We start from the raw sequence: 17,562 nt of genomic DNA, 5'->3' as shown, positions 1-17,562 counted from the left end.
TCATACATAAATACCTATATACCCCAAGTTAAATAATGCTAGCGTAAGTGACGCATAATGTTCCACTCAACGCAAATTTGCTACCACAGTTCACAGCGAAAAAACACTCGCACTTAATTTTTTAGTAAAAACGTTACTTTTGTTTAAACAATTTCGCTCATATTAGAAAGGAATCAAGTATTGTTTTTGATGCAGAACGAAGGTAAATAATTCAAAGTTTTACTGCAAAGAAGAAATGTTCCAATCGATCCATCTGTTTTGAATTTATAGCTGTATAAACAAGAATTTTATGATTTTTTACTACATTTTGGCAAATTATGACTAATCTTTTGTATGGGAGTATAAAAAATTGTTGTTTTTAGCGCTTTTTCTATGCACTTTTATGAAAAATTCAGGCACTTTCAAATGAGTTGAAATTATATGTTACCATATGGGAGTGCGATGCAAACTATTTTTATATTTGAAGTGTAAATTTGTATCCGTGCCTATGCTTCACGGCAAAACCTAAACAAAAGTTCTTCAAGTGTATAGAGCAGAGCTGCTCAACACCTATACGCTTACAGCACTTTTGTTTTTGTTTTGCCCTGAAGATAGGCACAGATATAAATTCACACTTTGAATATAAAAAAAATTGCATAGCAATCCCATATTACCTCGCATAAAAAATTCGATTCATATGAAAGTGATTGAATTTCTTATGAAAGTTCAAAGAAAAAGTATTTCCATATGAAGCCAAGGCACTTCACTATGATAATCAAATTTACACTTAAAAATTGACAACCAAAAATTTTGCAAAATTACTGCAGCACTGAGAAAATTTTAAATTCAAGATTTATTTATCAAGAGGACCAAATTCTTTTAACATTTAAAATTTTTTTTTTTTTCAATTTAAAAAAGTTTCAGTGCACACATAATTTTGTATAGATATGTATTGTGATTTGCACTTCAATATAAAAATTTTTGAATAGCTCTGATATAGAGGTTGAACAACTCTGCTGTTAAATGTTGAATAGACACAGAACTATATATTTCATTTCATAATAATGTTTAATATATTACTTACTTAAATATATTTACTTAAATAAAAGCTACTGCTTGGGGTAGCGACTACCGATTTTTTTTCGTGAAGTCCCTGTATATAAAATTTGATAAATCTATATTCATTGTTGCCCTAGTTATCGTACGGGCGCACAGTGTTTCGTGTAGAACAAGCTAGCTGGACAAAATTATTTTATGAGATTTTCCATTTCATATGCAGTCATTTATTACAACTACGTCATTTTTTTCAGCCATATGTTCTTTTTTTTATTGTTTTCCAAAATTTTACTTCATATGCATACATTTGCTTATTTCATATACAGTAAACTCATGTGAATAAGTGGCATAGATCCAAAAAAATTTAAAGGACTTAAGAATATTACTTTATTGTACTTAAATTGAATGGACTACAAATCTCAATACTCTAAAAAATTCGGAAAAAAATAAAAATTTTGTATGAAAATTCGTCGAATTTTTCAAACATTTTTTAAATATAACTTAGTTTTTGTTATAGATCGTGAAAAATTTTCTTATGGGAAATTAGTTAAAATATGAAAATTCGTCGAATTTTTCAAACATTTTCTTATGGGAAATTAGTTAAAATAAATTTGCGAAAGCGAAAATTGTAAGAATTGTTCAAAAAGGAATGTCTACTTATTTATGTGAGTAACTGTACATATGTACATACATATTTTGTATTTATTTGAGTATTTATCCTGACACTACAATTTTTACAAAATTATCTTATAGTACCAGTCAGGAATGTAAAAGTGAATTACAATAATAATAATAACAATGTAAATAATAAAATTAATTATGTGAAAATTACTTATTACAAAAACATAAAAGTAAAGTATCATACAAAGTAGAAAAGACAATAGATTTAAATTAAATAAAACCTTATCCAACAAAAAGTTATAGGGTAGGTTATCTTTTATAATTATATTATTATTCGCTATCATCACTTTCATTCGATGAGTCACTTGTGGAATAGTTTTGTAAACCATGGATAGAGATCTATGTATAGTTTTTTAGTTTCGACCGCAAATTTTTCAAATCTTTGGATATTTCTATTGTACCCAGATGCTAATGCGCGAAGGAGAGTGTCGAATATTTTGATGAGCGTTACATCCAATCCCGTATTCTCAGCACTAGCCTCAGAATTTTCGAAAAACCTAAGAGCAGTGTTGCCGTCATTGGCATTGCCGAAACCTGGTTTTGGTTTATCTACTATCAATCCAAGTACACTTTTAAGTTTATTCTGGATTTCGTTGGAACGTAGCTTTACACTCTCTTTATCTGCCTCATTCCTAAGCTGCCATTTTTTTACTTCGAGGCGATAACTTATGTGAAGCAAGCATTCAAAGCATCTTATCCATGCATGGAGAGTAGACAAACCAAAACCAAGATTATCTCGGTTAGGCGTAAAGTCCCGTAACTCATTATTCATATCTTTTGGAGTGGCACCACAAATATAACACTTTTGTGCGGAAGAAGTTTCAGTCAAAGCATTGCAAACTTTTCCGTCAATCATTGTTAGAAGCATATTGTGATTTACGGAAACTTCGTATTTTTCGAGCATGTACTTTGTTGGCAACAACGCATTTATCTCCTCTAAAATTTTGTTCGTTTCAAAAACAATAAAATCTCTTATTTCTTTAGAAAAAATAAATTTAATTGGACGACAATACATGGTAGAAGAAGGTCGAGGATTCTGCCAAACAATGTTACCTTTTTCATCCTGTAATTGAAGAGGAACGAAAGAAAATAGGGGGACTCGTGAAAGCATATAAACTTATAAGGTGTAAAATTATATCCATTTACACACGCGGTTATATGAACGCACCTAGTAATACTCTTGATAAACTTGATTGTTTATCAGCGGTATTATTGCCAAACAAAATTTTTTTGATTGGTATACAAATTAAAAAATGCCAAGATTAAGTGAAAAAGCAAAACTAAAACTCCCTTACTTGCTGATGTTGGAGATTTCTGATGAAAATGCCTGCTGCAATGTCTGCAAGGTTGCATTCCTTTGAGTTTACCGCGTTTACACAATGAAATGTGCGCGTAAATTTATACAAATTGTGTAAATGATTTTTCATACAAAATTTGACAGCTCGTTTACGCACTAGATAAATTTATACGTTTACACACTTTATAAGGCATTTATACGGTTACATGAGTCCCCTAAATATATATATACAGAAACTCATCAGTGTCAGAACTGCATGTAAACTTTTGGTTATATGTGCTATGGCCAGAGCTTCCATCGCAACCCCAATTGCTGATTAAAGTATACGTCAAGTTTTTAAGTAATAAACTAACAAAAACTTCTTGATTTGCTAAACCTAAACGCTCAAGAGTTTTGTCCAATACGGACTGTACTTTAATTTTCGCACATGTTTCACCCACATCAATTTCATTTGGATAGCTTTCTGCCCTAGCTTTTCTTAGACTATAAAATTATGAATAAACCTTATAGTCTGTCTTGATGCTCCACTTCCTAGTCGTTTTGTACCCATGAGCGTCGACTTGCTATCTACGTAGTTAGTATGCTAAAGCTTCTACATTGCTCAAGCATCTTGCATCTGGCTCACATGTCATCTTTTTGCGGGATATTTGAGTGGTTTCCTGTGATTTTTTTATAATGTTAGCAACATTTCTGTTGCCGGACATATGCGTTGATACTTCTGCCGCATAAGGTAACTCACCAGGACTTCTAGATTGCAAGAGGTTATCCACTCGTCGCCGTTTGGTTTTTTTACTGCAGTTAACAAAGTCCTTCTTTCGTCTTCTGGGCCGGGGTTACCTGAAGAAGTGGTTGGTTGGTCTGATGGCAACTTTGAAGCCACCGTTATTGTAAATGTGAAGTCTGGACCCGAAAACCACTCCGTGTGTTTATTCAAAAATCGCTCCTTACGTCTTCCAGAAGTGTTCCACTTTTGATCCAGCTTCGACGAATATGCCGATATTTGTATGCTTAAACTTTTTATCGAATACTGTTGTACTTAAGTACAACAAAACTCAATAATCCTTTATATCTGGTTTCCTTCGGATGTTGAACCCAAATGTCAAAAAACTCCGTTCTTGGTACGGTTATAACTAAACTGCTTTGTGTTGTTTATTTTCCGACAGGGCGAATAGTTGATGATTGTTGTGCTGCCATCTTAAGTGTCGTTGATCGTTCTGATTTGTTATCAGTTGTGTAGTATTTATATTACATTCATGTATTGCCGTAGATGCTACCAAATGGGGTTGTTTTGTGTAGCGTTCCTGTGTGGTTATACCTGCATTAGGATTGTTTTATATGTACATGTTTTTATGCCTTGGTGACTGGTGCGGTAGGTTGTGTCAGGTTGAAGTCAGTGATCTTCGCCTTTTTGCTTTTGGTGTGCTCTTGTTGACCTTGCGCGTTTATTTTTGTGTGTTTTATGGCTACGCGTTTGTTCCCTGTACCTGTTCCCTTGGTTTTGCCATTTGTAGATCAGCTTTAAAGGTTCAAATATCTCGTCGGAGCTGGTACATACATATGTACATCCTATTTTATATGTAGAGATAACCAAATCTACAAAAAAAATTAAAAATAGATGTGCAAAGAATTCGCAATGGTTTTTTCTTTCGACTATTAGATAATACTTGCGATTATAACATATTTAAAATTTAGCTCGGATGTCCGCGGATGTATGTACCTTTTTTGTCCCTAAAGTTAAAAATATAGAGAAAAAATACTTTTCTTCTTAATAACGGAATGTTAAATATATTGAACATACTCTAATTTCGAAAGAATTACTATTAAGAAATTTTACTTACCTTCGAGCTTAGAATTCATCAAAAAAATTATACAAAAGTGTTCACTTAAAAGAAATATGAAGCTTAATATTCAACAAGAATTTTCAAATTAATCAATGCATTTTACGACCAATCCTGCCTTCTTACTTCAATTACTCAATATATATGAGGAAAAATATAAAAAAAAAGCAAAAATTCCGTTATTTTGTTTATTTTCTTTCATTTCTCATTCAACTCTTCTTGGAATAAGAACTTCGTTTTTGTCCTGCTAGCTTGTTCTACACGAAACACTGTGGGGCGCGCGGATGGAAATAGATATCTCGATTTCCTTTTACCATTACAAACAACTGCTATGCAATTAAAGTTACAATAGCCAGCATTATAGTACAACCGGTTATAGTAAATCTGAAATATTTGAGTGTTTTTCTGAGTGTTACATTAATTTGAATAAATTTAACTTACTAGCGAATCTTGGATCATTTGTAGTAGATCCATACCAAGTAGCTGAACTCCTCATATCCGAATAATGTCCCGCCAAAGAAAGGTTATCCCCTGGTCCGCAATAGCTTTGAACACTTGGACTATGATAAAGTGAGCCCATTGCGTACGGGTTTGCCATGGTCGCTGATCCTAATGTACTGGGCGAAGTTACACTACTTCCACTTGAATTCGTTCTGAAATATAATTAATATGGTGAAAGTCGGTGTGATTATTTAAAACTTACTTTAGATTATAAGAATCTCGCCTATAATAAACATATATTTATAAAAACTAGATATATATCAATAATTTCAAAAAAAAAAAAACAAATAATGGCCCCCTGGCTCAATACTATGAAGTGATAAAATAAAACAGAAAACTAATACAAAAATTTGTGCAAATGTATGAAAATTCATTTTCATTTTATCACCTCACAGAAAATGAATTGTCCCCAAGGACCTTTCCTAAATGAAGCTGAGCAATAATTTGATGAAATTTGAAGAATTCACAAAATCTGAAGAATCATTTTTCTGTGATATGTAATATAAACCTTGGAGGGAAATCAGGAACTAGTGATAAAAACCTATTGTTCAGAACTAGGCTTAAAGTACCAAATAAGTACTAGTTCCATAGTGACCAAATTCTCCCCAGCTCAAAAATCGACAGTTTGGTACTTATATTTCAAATTTAACATATATAACAAATTTTAACTATTAACCCATTAACCATTCTTAACCTTTAATTGTTAACTTGGCAACACGTATAAAAATGTATGTAAATATTTTGACGAATATTAACATCACTGAGCTTATACTAGCATCACTAAGCTGATACTAGACAGCCACTCGTGCGTAAGTAAACAAATGATGATGCGTCATACCAAAGTGCTCAAGTGGGGATCATATTGACAATATGTAGGTCAATATAATAATTTGCTGACAAACCATTTCTCATTATTAATTTATGCACCTCTAGTATGTAAATATTAATGTAAATATGTTTGTATAGGCTAAGAAATTCTGTATAAATAGGAATGAATTTCATCAATCAAACAATCAGATTTATGCGCTGAACATAAGTGCTCATCGAATTTATTTTATTTTAATTACAGACGAAACTTATTACATAAGGCAACGAAGATATACTCACAAACACATATAATCATCAGCCGAAGTAGTACTCACGCATACACAAGCATATGGCTATAAGATAAACATAAACTACAAATATACATGTATATAGAAATTACCAAGTAGAAGATACAACTATCCTAGAAGGCGAAACATCTAGACCTTAGTAGAAATATGAAGACGAGGCAAGAGAGTATAAAAGCAACGCAAGCTGAGGCATGACTAATCAGTTTGATTTAAACACGCAAATAGTTGTGAAGTATAAGTGTTATTGTGAAGTGCCCTCAAAATAGGCTAGGTTAGGTTAAGTTGAACTGGCCGGTCCATTGAGGACCTCACATAGATTGATTGAGTCCGTAGTGTTACCAGAAGTTTTTTTTTAGTCTACGTATTCTAATAAATAAAGACAATTTTGCATTTCTGAATATTGGAATTATTTATTCAACAAATTAGGGATTCGACCGTTAGCAGAAGGTTTGAAATAAGCGGAGTTTCCCTAAATTCGTTACAATTGGTGTAAGAAGAGGAATTGTTGAATATATACCAGAGGAATTAAGGATCCAGCAACTGAAAAAGGAGTTGGAGAGCTGTGGATCGAATACAACCGGCAATAAGAACGAGCTTCAAGCACGGCTACGAGACGTTATGGAGTCGGAAGGAATTAATGTTGAAAAGAGCGTCTTTCATCATGATAGTGACGAGACAACAACAAAAATGGAGGAGAAACCCGAAACATCGCAGACAGTTACATACTTTAACATGATATTGGCTGCAATATCTGCACAAACATCGACAATGGCATCACAACTGGAATCCCAGGAGAACCGAACAACATCCAAGATGAAAACTCAACTGGAAGAACAAGAGACATATATGGCATCCCAACTGGAATCGCAGGAGACACGCATAACATCGAAAATTGAAGCAAAAGAAACGCGTATTTCAGGAATGTCGACACAGATTACATCAAATATGGAAGCACAACTGAAAGAACAAGAGACACGCATAACAGTACAACTCGAAACGCAAGAGGCACGTATATCATCAAAACTCGAAGCGCGTATGGACGAGAAATAACGCAGTTTGAGGAAAAAATCGAGGCCGAGTTGGATGCCCCCGTGGAATACGCTGAAAAGGTTAAGATTCAGAGTTTTATAAATGGCATACGGGACGTGGAAACGAAGCGAGCTACATACGCAAACCCAAAGCAAATTTTTGCTGAAACGGAATCACATGCACTGACTCAGGAAACAGCCTCTTTTTTAAGTAAGCCAGCGTACAAAGCCCGTCGTGTGGAATAGAAAGGCCAGATTGGGTAGACACAATTTTGCAAGCACTGAAGGAATTACAAGAGTAAAATACTGGAGTTATGAAATGTTTCAAGTGTGGCAATCCAGGCCACATTGCACGTCATTGCAACACCGGTCCTAATAGTTCCAACAATGTGGGTGGCCGTAAACGCAGAGCAGAAGGAGATGAGCAAATCTCCAAGTCCACTCAGTCGTTAAACTAAAGCGAGGCAGCCGCAAGGGCGACAGCTGCTCCCTCAATTGGATGCCCCATAATCTCTATCACGTAAATTGGGAGAGGGTCAAGCAATCTTACTGTCGTAGGACATGTGGATGGAAAGGAACGTTTACTGACTGTAGATAAGTGTGCATCTCATTCCATTGTTCGATTTAGTCAACAAGAAGATAAGACCATTGCTTGGAGCAAGATTGCGTACAGCTACTGGAGAATACACCACGATTCTAGGAGAAGTAGCATTTGAAGTCGCCACTGGGAACATCATGGTAGTACACAATTTTATAGTGGCAGAGATTGTTGATGAATTCATAATTGAACTGGACTTCTTAATCGACCAAGGCATCAAGATCGACATGCAAAGCATGACGATGCGATATAAGAACATGGAGTGAGTTAAATCATACAAGAAACGAGCGAGAGCGGCATCATCGAACCATCAGCTAGTCCATGGAGCTTAACGGTGGTGCTTGTGAAGAAGAAAGATGGAAAATGAGGTTTTGCGTGGACTACCGCAAGTTGAATGACGTTACGAAAAAGGATAGCTACCCATTTCTCAGAATTGACGAACCCTGGACTCGCTATCTGGTACGAAATGGTTTTCCACACTGGACTTGAAAAGCGGCTACTAGCAGGTGGAGATGAAGGAGGAAGACAATGAGAAAACAGCCTTCAGTGTCGGAGATGGTCTTTGGCAACTTACAGTGATGCCTTTTGGACTTTGTAATGCACCAGCTACTTTTGAGAGACTCATGGATCAGGTATTGAAATGACTACACTAGAAAACATCCCTGGTGTACCTGCACGACATCATCGTATTGGGAAATAACTTTGATGAACATCTTAAGAACATAGAGGAAGTTTTCCAGAGAATAGCTGGTGCTGGTCTGAGATTTATTGCCAAAAATTGTTCTCTGTTCAAGAAGCAAGGTAGTTACTTACACGAGTTTTTAAATAGCCTGCTAGGTACATCTCTTCTCCCAAGGAAAAATATTTTAAATTCCAAAAGGAAAATCTTAGACTTAGTGTTTACAGACGACTCTGCGGGTATTACTCTAACCCGAACTCCCCCATTATCCCTACCTGAATACCCTCTACATCCTACGCTTGAGATAGTACTGGATGTTGTTCAACCTGTGATGCTCGATGTTCCTAAACCGTATTCCCGACCCCGTTCGAGATTTTTTTCAGACGCGAATTTTACTCAGTAAATTGATTGCTGCCCATGACTGGTCGAGTCTTTATGCATGCACAGACGTAGAAACAGCGATATTGTTATTTTATAGCTCCCTTGATGCTTTCTTTGAAATATGTGTTCCCCTTCGTTATTCCATTGAAGATTACCTAAAGACAAAATTGTCTCATTCATACGAACAACACCCTAATTCATAAATTAAAAAAAAAAAACATAAAAAAGAACAAGTAAGGAAGGCTAAGTTCGGGTGTAACCGAACATTACATACTCAGTTGAGAGCTATGGAGACAAAATAAGGAAAATCACCATGTAGGAAAATGAACATAGGGTAACCCTGGAATGTGGTTGTATGACATGTGTATCAAATGGAAGGTATTAAAGAGTATTTTAAGAGAGAGTAGGCCATAGTTCTATGGATGGACGCCATTTAGGGATATCGCCATAAAGGTGGACCAGGGCTGACTCTAGAATTTGTTTGTACGATATGGGTATCAAATGCACGGTGTTACTGAGCATTTTAAGAGGGATCGGGCATTAGGTCTATCGGTGGACGCCTTTTCGAGATATCGCCATTAAGTTGGGCCAGGGGTGACTCTAGAATGTGTTTGTACGATATGGGTATCAAATGAAAGGTGGAAATGAGTATTTTCAAAGGGAGTGATCCTTAGTTCCATAGGTGGACGCCGTTTCGAGATATCGCCATAAAGGTGGACTAGGGGTGACTCTAGAATGTGTTTGTACGATATGGGAATCAAATGAAAGGTGTTACTGACTATTTTAAGAGGGATTGGGCATTAGGTCTATAGGTGGACGCCTTTTCGAGATGTCGCCATTAGGGTGGGCCAGGGGTGACTCTAGAATGTTTGTACGATATGGGTATCAAACAAAAGGTGTTACTGAGCATTTTAAGAGGGAGTGGGCATTAGGTCTATAGGTGGACGCCTTTTCGAGATATCGCCATTAGGGTGGGCAGGGGTGACTCTAGAATGTGTTTGTACGATATGGGTATCAAATGAAAGGTGGTAATGAGTATTTTAAAAGGGAGTAATCCTTATTTCTATAGGTGGACGCCTTTTCGAGATATCGCCATAAAGGTGGACCAAGGGTGACTCTAGAATGTTTGTACGATATGGGTATCAAACGAAAGTTGTTACTGAGCATTTTAAGAGGGAGTGGGCATTAGGTCTATAGGTGGACGCCTTTTCGAGATATCGCCATTAGGGTGGGCCAGGGTGACTCTAGAATGTGTTTGTACGATATGGGTATCAAATGAAAGGTGGTAATGAGTATTTTAAAAGGGAGTAATCCTTAGTTCTATAGGTGGACGCCTTTTCGAGATATCGCCATAAAGGTGGACCAAGGGTGACTCTAGAATGTTTGTACGATATGGGTATCAAACGAAAGGTGTTACTGAGCATTTTAAGAAGGAGTGGGCATTAGGTCTATAGGTGGACGCCTTTTCGAGGTATCGCCATTAGGGTGGGCCAGGGGTGGCTCTAGAATGTGTTTGTACGATATGGGTATCAAACGAAAGGTGTTACTGAATATTTTAAGAGGGAGTGGGCATTAGGTCTATAGGTGGAGGCCTTTTCGAGATATCGCCATTAGGGTGGGCAGGGGTGACTCTAGAATGTTTGTACGATATGGGTATCAAACGAAAGGTGCTACTGAGCATTTTAAGAAGGAGTGGGCATTGGGTCTATAGGTGGACGCCTTTTCGAGGTGTCGCCATTAGGGTGGGTCAGGGGTGGCTCTAGAATGTGTTTGTACGATATGGATATCAAACGAAAGGTGTTACTGAATATTTTAAGAGGGAGTGGGCATTAGGTCTATAGGTGGACGCCTTTTCGAGATATCGCCATTAGGGTGGGCCAGGGGTGACTCTAGAATGTTTATACGATATGGGTATCAAACGAAAGGTGTTACTGAGCATTTTAAGAGGGAGTGGGCATTAGGTCTATGTGGCGCCTTTTCGAGATATCGCCATTAGGGTGGGCAGGGGTGACTCTAGAATGTGTTTGTACGATATGGGTATCAAATGAAAGGTGGTAATGAGTATTTTAAAAGGGAGTAATCCTTAGTTCTATAGGTGGACGCCTTTTCGAGATATCGCCATAAAGGTGGACCAAGGGTGACTCTAGAATGTTTGTACGATATGGGTATCAAACGAAAGGTGTTACTGAGCATTTTAAGAGGGAGTGGGCATTAGGTCTATAGGTGGACGCCTTTTCGAGATATCGCCATTAGGGTGGGCCAGGAAGACTCTAGAATGTGTTTGTACGATATGGGTATCAAATGAAAGGTAGTAATGAGTATTTTAAAAGGGAGTAATTCTTAGTTCTATAGGTGGACGCCTTTTCGAGATATCGCCATAAAGGTGAAAAAAGGGTGACTCTAGAATGTTTGTACGATATGGGTATCAAATGAAAGGTGTTACTAAGCATTTTAAGAGGGAGTGGGCATTAGGTCTATAGGTGGACACCTTTTCGAGATATCGCCCTTAGGGTCGGCCAGGGGTGACTCTAGAATGTTTGTACGATATGGGTATCAAACGAAAAGTGTTACTGAGCATTTTAAGAGGGAGTGGGCATTAGGTCTATAGGTGGACGCCTTTTTGAGATATCGCCATTAGGGTGGGCCAGGGGTGACTCTAGAATGTTTGTACGATATGGGTAAATAACGAAAGGTGTTACTGAGCATTTTAAGAGGGAGTGGGCATTAGGTCTATAGGTGGACGCCTTTTCGAGATATCGCCATTAGGGTGGGCCAGGGGTGACTCTAGAATGTGTTTGTACGATATGGATATCAAATTAAAGGTATTAATGAAGGTTTTAAAAGCGAGTGGCCCTTAGATGTATATGTGCAGGCGTTTTCGCGATATCGACCAAAATGTGGACCAGGTGATTCAGAAAATCATCTGTCGGGTACTGCTAATTTATTTATATATGCAATACCACTAACAGTATTCCTGCCAAGATTCCAAACGCTGTTGATTTCGCCTTGTATAACTTTTTCATTTTCTTTTACTTAATATGGTAGGTGTCACACCCATTTTACAAAGTTTTTTCCAAAGTTATATTTTGCGTCAATAAACCAATCCAATTACCTTGTTTCATCCCTTTTTTCGTATTTGGTATAGAATTATGGCATTTTTTTAATTTTTCGTAATTTTCGATATCGATAAAGTGGGCGTGGTTATGGTCGGATTTCGGCCATTTTTTATACCAAGATAAAGTGAGTTCAGATAAGTACGTGGACTAAGTTTAGTAAAGATATATCGGTTTTTGCTCAAGTTATTGTGTTAACGGCCGGGCGGAAGGCCAGACGGTGGATTGTGTATAAAAACTGGGCGTGGCTTCCACCGATTTCGCCCATTTTCACAGAAAACAGTTACCGTCATAGAATCTATGCCCCTACCAAATTTAAGAAGGATTGGTAACTTTTTGTTCGACTTATGGCATTAAAAGTATTCTAGACAAACTAAATGAAAATGGGCGGAGCCACGCCCATTTTGAAATTTTCTTTTATTTTTGTATTTTGTTGCATCATATCATTACTGGAGTTGAATTTTGACTTAATTTACTTATATACAGTAAAGATATTAAATTTTTTGTTAAAATTTGAATTAAAAATTTTTTTTTTTAAAAAGTGGGCGTGTTCTTCATCCAATTTTGCAAATTTTTATTTAGCACATATATAGTAATAGTAGTAACGTTCCTGCCAAATTTCATCATGATATCTTCAACGACTGCCAAATTACAGCTTGCAAAACTTTTAAATTACCTTCTTGTAAACGTGGGCGGTGCCACGCCCATTGTCCAAAATCTTACTAATTTTCTATTCTGCGTCATAACGTCAACCCATCTACCAAGTTTCATCGCTTTATCCACCTTTGGCAATGAATTATCGCATTTTTTCGGTTTTTCGAAATTTTCGATATCGAAAAAATGGGCGTGGTTATAGTCCGATATCGTTCATTTTAAATACCGATCTGAGATGAGTGCCCAGGAATCTACGTACAATTTCATCAAGATACCTCAAAATTTACTCAAGTTATCGTGTTAACGGACAGACGGACGGACGGATGGACGGACGGACGGACATGGCTCAATAAAATTTTTTTTCGATACTGATGATTTTGATATATGGAAGTCTATATCTATCTCGATTCCTTTATACCTGTACAACCAACCGTTATCCAATCAAAGTTAATATACTCTGTGAGCTCTGCTCAACTGAGTATAAAAACTAAAACCTCTAAACATTTATATACGTACGTATATACACATAATTCTTACAATAATTACTCATATAAACTTTATTATTTAAGTATACTTACATATGTATATATATATATTACATTGTTTTCTCTTTAATTTCCTATGTCTCTTACGATTGCACAGTGGAACATAAAAGGATTTTTTAATAATTATAATGATATATAATAGCCTATTAATTAAAGATAGGTCTATAGGTGGACGCCTTTTCGAGATGTCGCCATTAGGGTGGGCCAGGGGTGACTCTAGAATGTTTGTACGATATGGGTATCAAACAAAAGGTGTTACTGAACATTTTAAGAGGGAGTGGGCATTAGGTCTATAGGTGGACGCCCTTTCGAGATATCGCCATTAGGGTGGGCAGGGGTGACTCTAGAATGTGTTTGTACGATATGGGTATCAAATGAAAGGTGGTAATGAGTATTTTAAAAGGGAGTAATCCTTATTTCTATAGGTGGACGCCTTTTCGAGATATCGCCATAAAGGTGGACCAAGGGTGACTCTAGAATGTTTGTATGATATGGGTATCAAACGAAAGTTGTTACTGAGCATTTTAAGAGGGAGTGGGCATTAGGTCTATAGGTGGACGCCTTTTCGAGATATCGCCATTAGGGTGGGCCAGGGTGACTCTAGAATGTGTTTGTACGATATGGGTATCAAATGAAAGGTGGTAATGAGTATTTTAAAAGGGAGTAATCCTTAGTTCTATAGGTGGACGCCTTTTCGAGATATCGCCATAAAGGTGGACCAAGGGTGACTCTAGAATGTTTGTACGATATTGGTATCAAACGAAATGTGTTACTGAGCATTTTAAGAAGGAGTGGGCATTAGGTCTATAGGTGGACGCCTTTTCGAGGTATCGCCATTAGGGTGGGCCAGGGGTGGCTCTAGAGTGTGTTTGTACGATATGGGTATCAAACGAAAGGTGTTACTGAATATTTTAAGAGGGAGTGGGCATTAGGTCTATAGGTGGACGCCTTTTCGAGATATCGCCATTAGGGTGGGCAGGGGTGACTCTAGAATGTTTGTACGATATGGGTATCAAACGAAAGGTGCTACTGAGCATTTTAAGAAGGAGTGGGCGTTGGGTCTATAGGTGGACGCCTTTTCGAGGTGTCGCCATTAGGGTGGGCCAGGGGTGGCTCTAGAATGTGTTTGTACGATATGGGTATCAAACGAAAGGTGTTACTGAATATTTTAAGAGGGAGTGGGCATTAAGTCTATAGGTGGACGCCTTTTCGAGATATCGCCATTAGGGTGGGCCAGGGGTGACTCTAGAATGTTTGTACGATATGGGTATCAAACGAAAGGTGTTACTGAGCATTTTAAGAGGGAGTGGGCATTAGGTCTATAGGTGGCGCCTTTTCGAGATATCGCCATTAGGGTGGGCAGGGGTGACTCTAGAATGGGTTTGTACGATATGGGTATCAAATGAAAGGTGGTAATGAGTATTTTAAAAGGGAGTAATCCTTAGTTCTATAGGTGGACGCCTTTTCGAGATATCGCCATAAAGGTGGCCCAAGGGTGACTCTAGAATGTTTGTACGATATGGGTATCAAACGAAAGGTGTTACTGAGCATTTTAAGAGGGAGTGGGCATTAGGTCTATAGGTGGACACCTTTTCGAGATATCGCCATTAGGGTCGGCCAGGGGTGACTCTAGAATGTTTGTACGATATGGGTATCAAACGAAAGGTGTTACTGAGCATTTTAAGAGGGAGTGGGCATTAGGTCTATAGGTGGACGCCTTTTTGAGATATCGCCATTAGGGTGGGCCAGGGGTGACTCTAGAATGTTTGTACGATATGGGTAAATAACGAAAGGTGTTACTGAGCATTTTAAGAGGGAGTGGGCATTAGGTCTATAGGTGGACGCCTTTTCGAGATATCGCCATTAGGGTGGGCAGGGGTGACTCTAGAATGTGTTTGTACGATATGGGTATCAAATGAAAGGTGGTAATGAGTATTTTAAAAGGGAGTAATCCTTATTTCTATAGGTGGACGCCTTTTCGAGATATCGCCATAAAGGTGGACCAAGGGTGACTCTAGAATGTTTGTACGATATGGGTATCAAACGAAAGTTGTTACTGAGCATTTTAAGAGGGAGTGGGCATTAGGTCTATAGGTGGACGCCTTTTCGAGATATCGCCATTAGGGTGGGCCAGGGTGACTCTAGAATGTGTTTGTACGATATGGGTATCAAATGAAAGGTGGTAATGAGTATTTTAAAAGGGAGTAATCCTTAGTTCTATAGGTGGACGCCTTTTCGAGATATCGCCATAAAGGTGGACCAAGGGTGACTCTAGAATGTTTGTACGATATGGGTATCAAACGAAAGGTGTTACTGAGCATTTTAAGAAGGAGTGGGCATTAGGTCTATAGGTGGACGCCTTTTCGAGGTATCGCCATTAGGGTGGGCCAGGGGTGGCTCTAGAATGTGTTTGTACGATATGGGTATCAAACGAAAGGTGTTACTGAATATTTTAAGAGGGAGTGGGCATTAGGTCTATAGGTGGAGGCCTTTTCGAGATATCGCCATTAGGGTGGGCAGGGGTGACTCTAGAATGTTTGTACGATATGGGTATCAAACGAAAGGTGCTACTGAGCATTTTAAGAAGGAGTGGGCATTGGGTCTATAGGTGGACGCCTTTTCGAGGTGTCGCCATTAGGGTGGGCCAGGGGTGGCTCTAGAATGTGTTTGTACGATATGGATATCAAACGAAAGGTGTTACTGAATATTTTAAGAGGGAGTGGGCATTAGGTCTATAGGTGGACGCCTTTTCGAGATATCGCCATTAGGGTGGGCCAGGGGTGACTCTAGAATGTTTATACGATATGGGTATCAAACGAAAGGTGTTACTGAGCATTTTAAGAGGGAGTGGGCATTAGGTCTATGTGGCGCCTTTTCGAGATATCGCCATTAGGGTGGGCAGGGGTGACTCTAGAATGTGTTTGTACGATATGGGTATCAAATGAAAGGTGGTAATGAGTATTTTAAAAGGGAGTAATCCTTAGTTCTATAGGTGGACGCCTTTTCGAGATATCGCCATAAAGGTGGACCAAGGGTGACTCTAGAATGTTTGTACGATATGGGTATCAAACGAAAGGTGTTACTGAGCATTTTAAGAGGGAGTGGGCATTAGGTCTATAGGTGGACGCCTTTTCGAGATATCGCCATTAGGGTGGGCCAGGAAGACTCTAGAATGTGTTTGTACGATATGGGTATCAAATGAAAGGTAGTAATGAGTATTTTAAAAGGGAGTAATTCTTAGTTCTATAGGTGGACGCCTTTTCGAGATATCGCCATAAAGGTGAAAAAAGGGTGACTCTAGAATGTTTGTACGATATGGGTATCAAATGAAAGGTGTTACTAAGCATTTTAAGAGGGAGTGGGCATTAGGTCTATAGGTGGACACCTTTTCGAGATATCGCCCTTAGGGTCGGCCAGGGGTGACTCTAGAATGTTTGTACGATATGGGTATCAAACGAAAAGTGTTACTGAGCATTTTAAGAGGGAGTGGGCATTAGGTCTATAGGTGGACGCCTTTTTGAGATATCGCCATTAGGGTGGGCCAGGGGTGACTCTAGAATGTTTGTACGATATGGGTAAATAACGAAAGGTGTTACTGAGCATTTTAAGAGGGAGTGGGCATTAGGTCTATAGGTGGACGCCTTTTCGAGATATCGCCATTAGGGTGGGCCAGGGGTGACTCTAGAATGTGTTTGTACGATATGGATATCAAATTAAAGGTATTAATGAAGGTTTTAAAAGCGAGTGGCCCTTAGATGTATATGTGCAGGCGTTTTCGCGATATCGACCAAAATGTGGACCAGGTGATTCAGAAAATCATCTGTCGGGTACTGCTAATTTATTTATATATGCAATACCACTAACAGTATTCCTGCCAAGATTCCAAACGCTGTTGATTTCGCCTTGTATAACTTTTTCATTTTCTTTTACTTAATATGGTAGGTGTCACACCCATTTTACAAAGTTTTTTCCAAAGTTATATTTTGCGTCAATAAACCAATCCAATTACCTTGTTTCATCCCTTTTTTCGTATTTGGTATAGAATTATGGCATTTTTTTAATTTTTCGTAATTTTCGATATCGATAAAGTGGGCGTG

General features: G+C 38.0%; 1 protein-coding gene across 12 annotated transcripts in view; it reads right to left on the bottom strand.

The window, feature by feature from the left end:
• scro (scarecrow) overlaps window positions 1–17,562 on the bottom strand; it is a 1,102,402-nt gene that overhangs the window by 852,668 nt on the left and 232,172 nt on the right. For all 12 annotated transcript variants that reach the window (XM_067760136.1, XM_067760130.1, XM_067760134.1 and 9 more), the window contains one exon: window positions 5,293–5,504. In XM_067760136.1, coding sequence (XP_067616237.1) covers window positions 5,293–5,504 — 212 coding nt within the window. The remainder of the gene's footprint in view (window positions 1–5,292; window positions 5,505–17,562) is intronic.

The sequence above is a fragment of the Eurosta solidaginis genome, chromosome 1 (genome assembly GCF_040869045.1).
Source record: "Eurosta solidaginis isolate ZX-2024a chromosome 1, ASM4086904v1, whole genome shotgun sequence".
NCBI classification, from domain to species: Eukaryota; Metazoa; Arthropoda; class Insecta; order Diptera; family Tephritidae; genus Eurosta; species Eurosta solidaginis.
The sequence above is the reverse complement of the archived record's forward strand: the minus strand, read 5'-3'. Positions and strand labels throughout refer to the sequence as shown.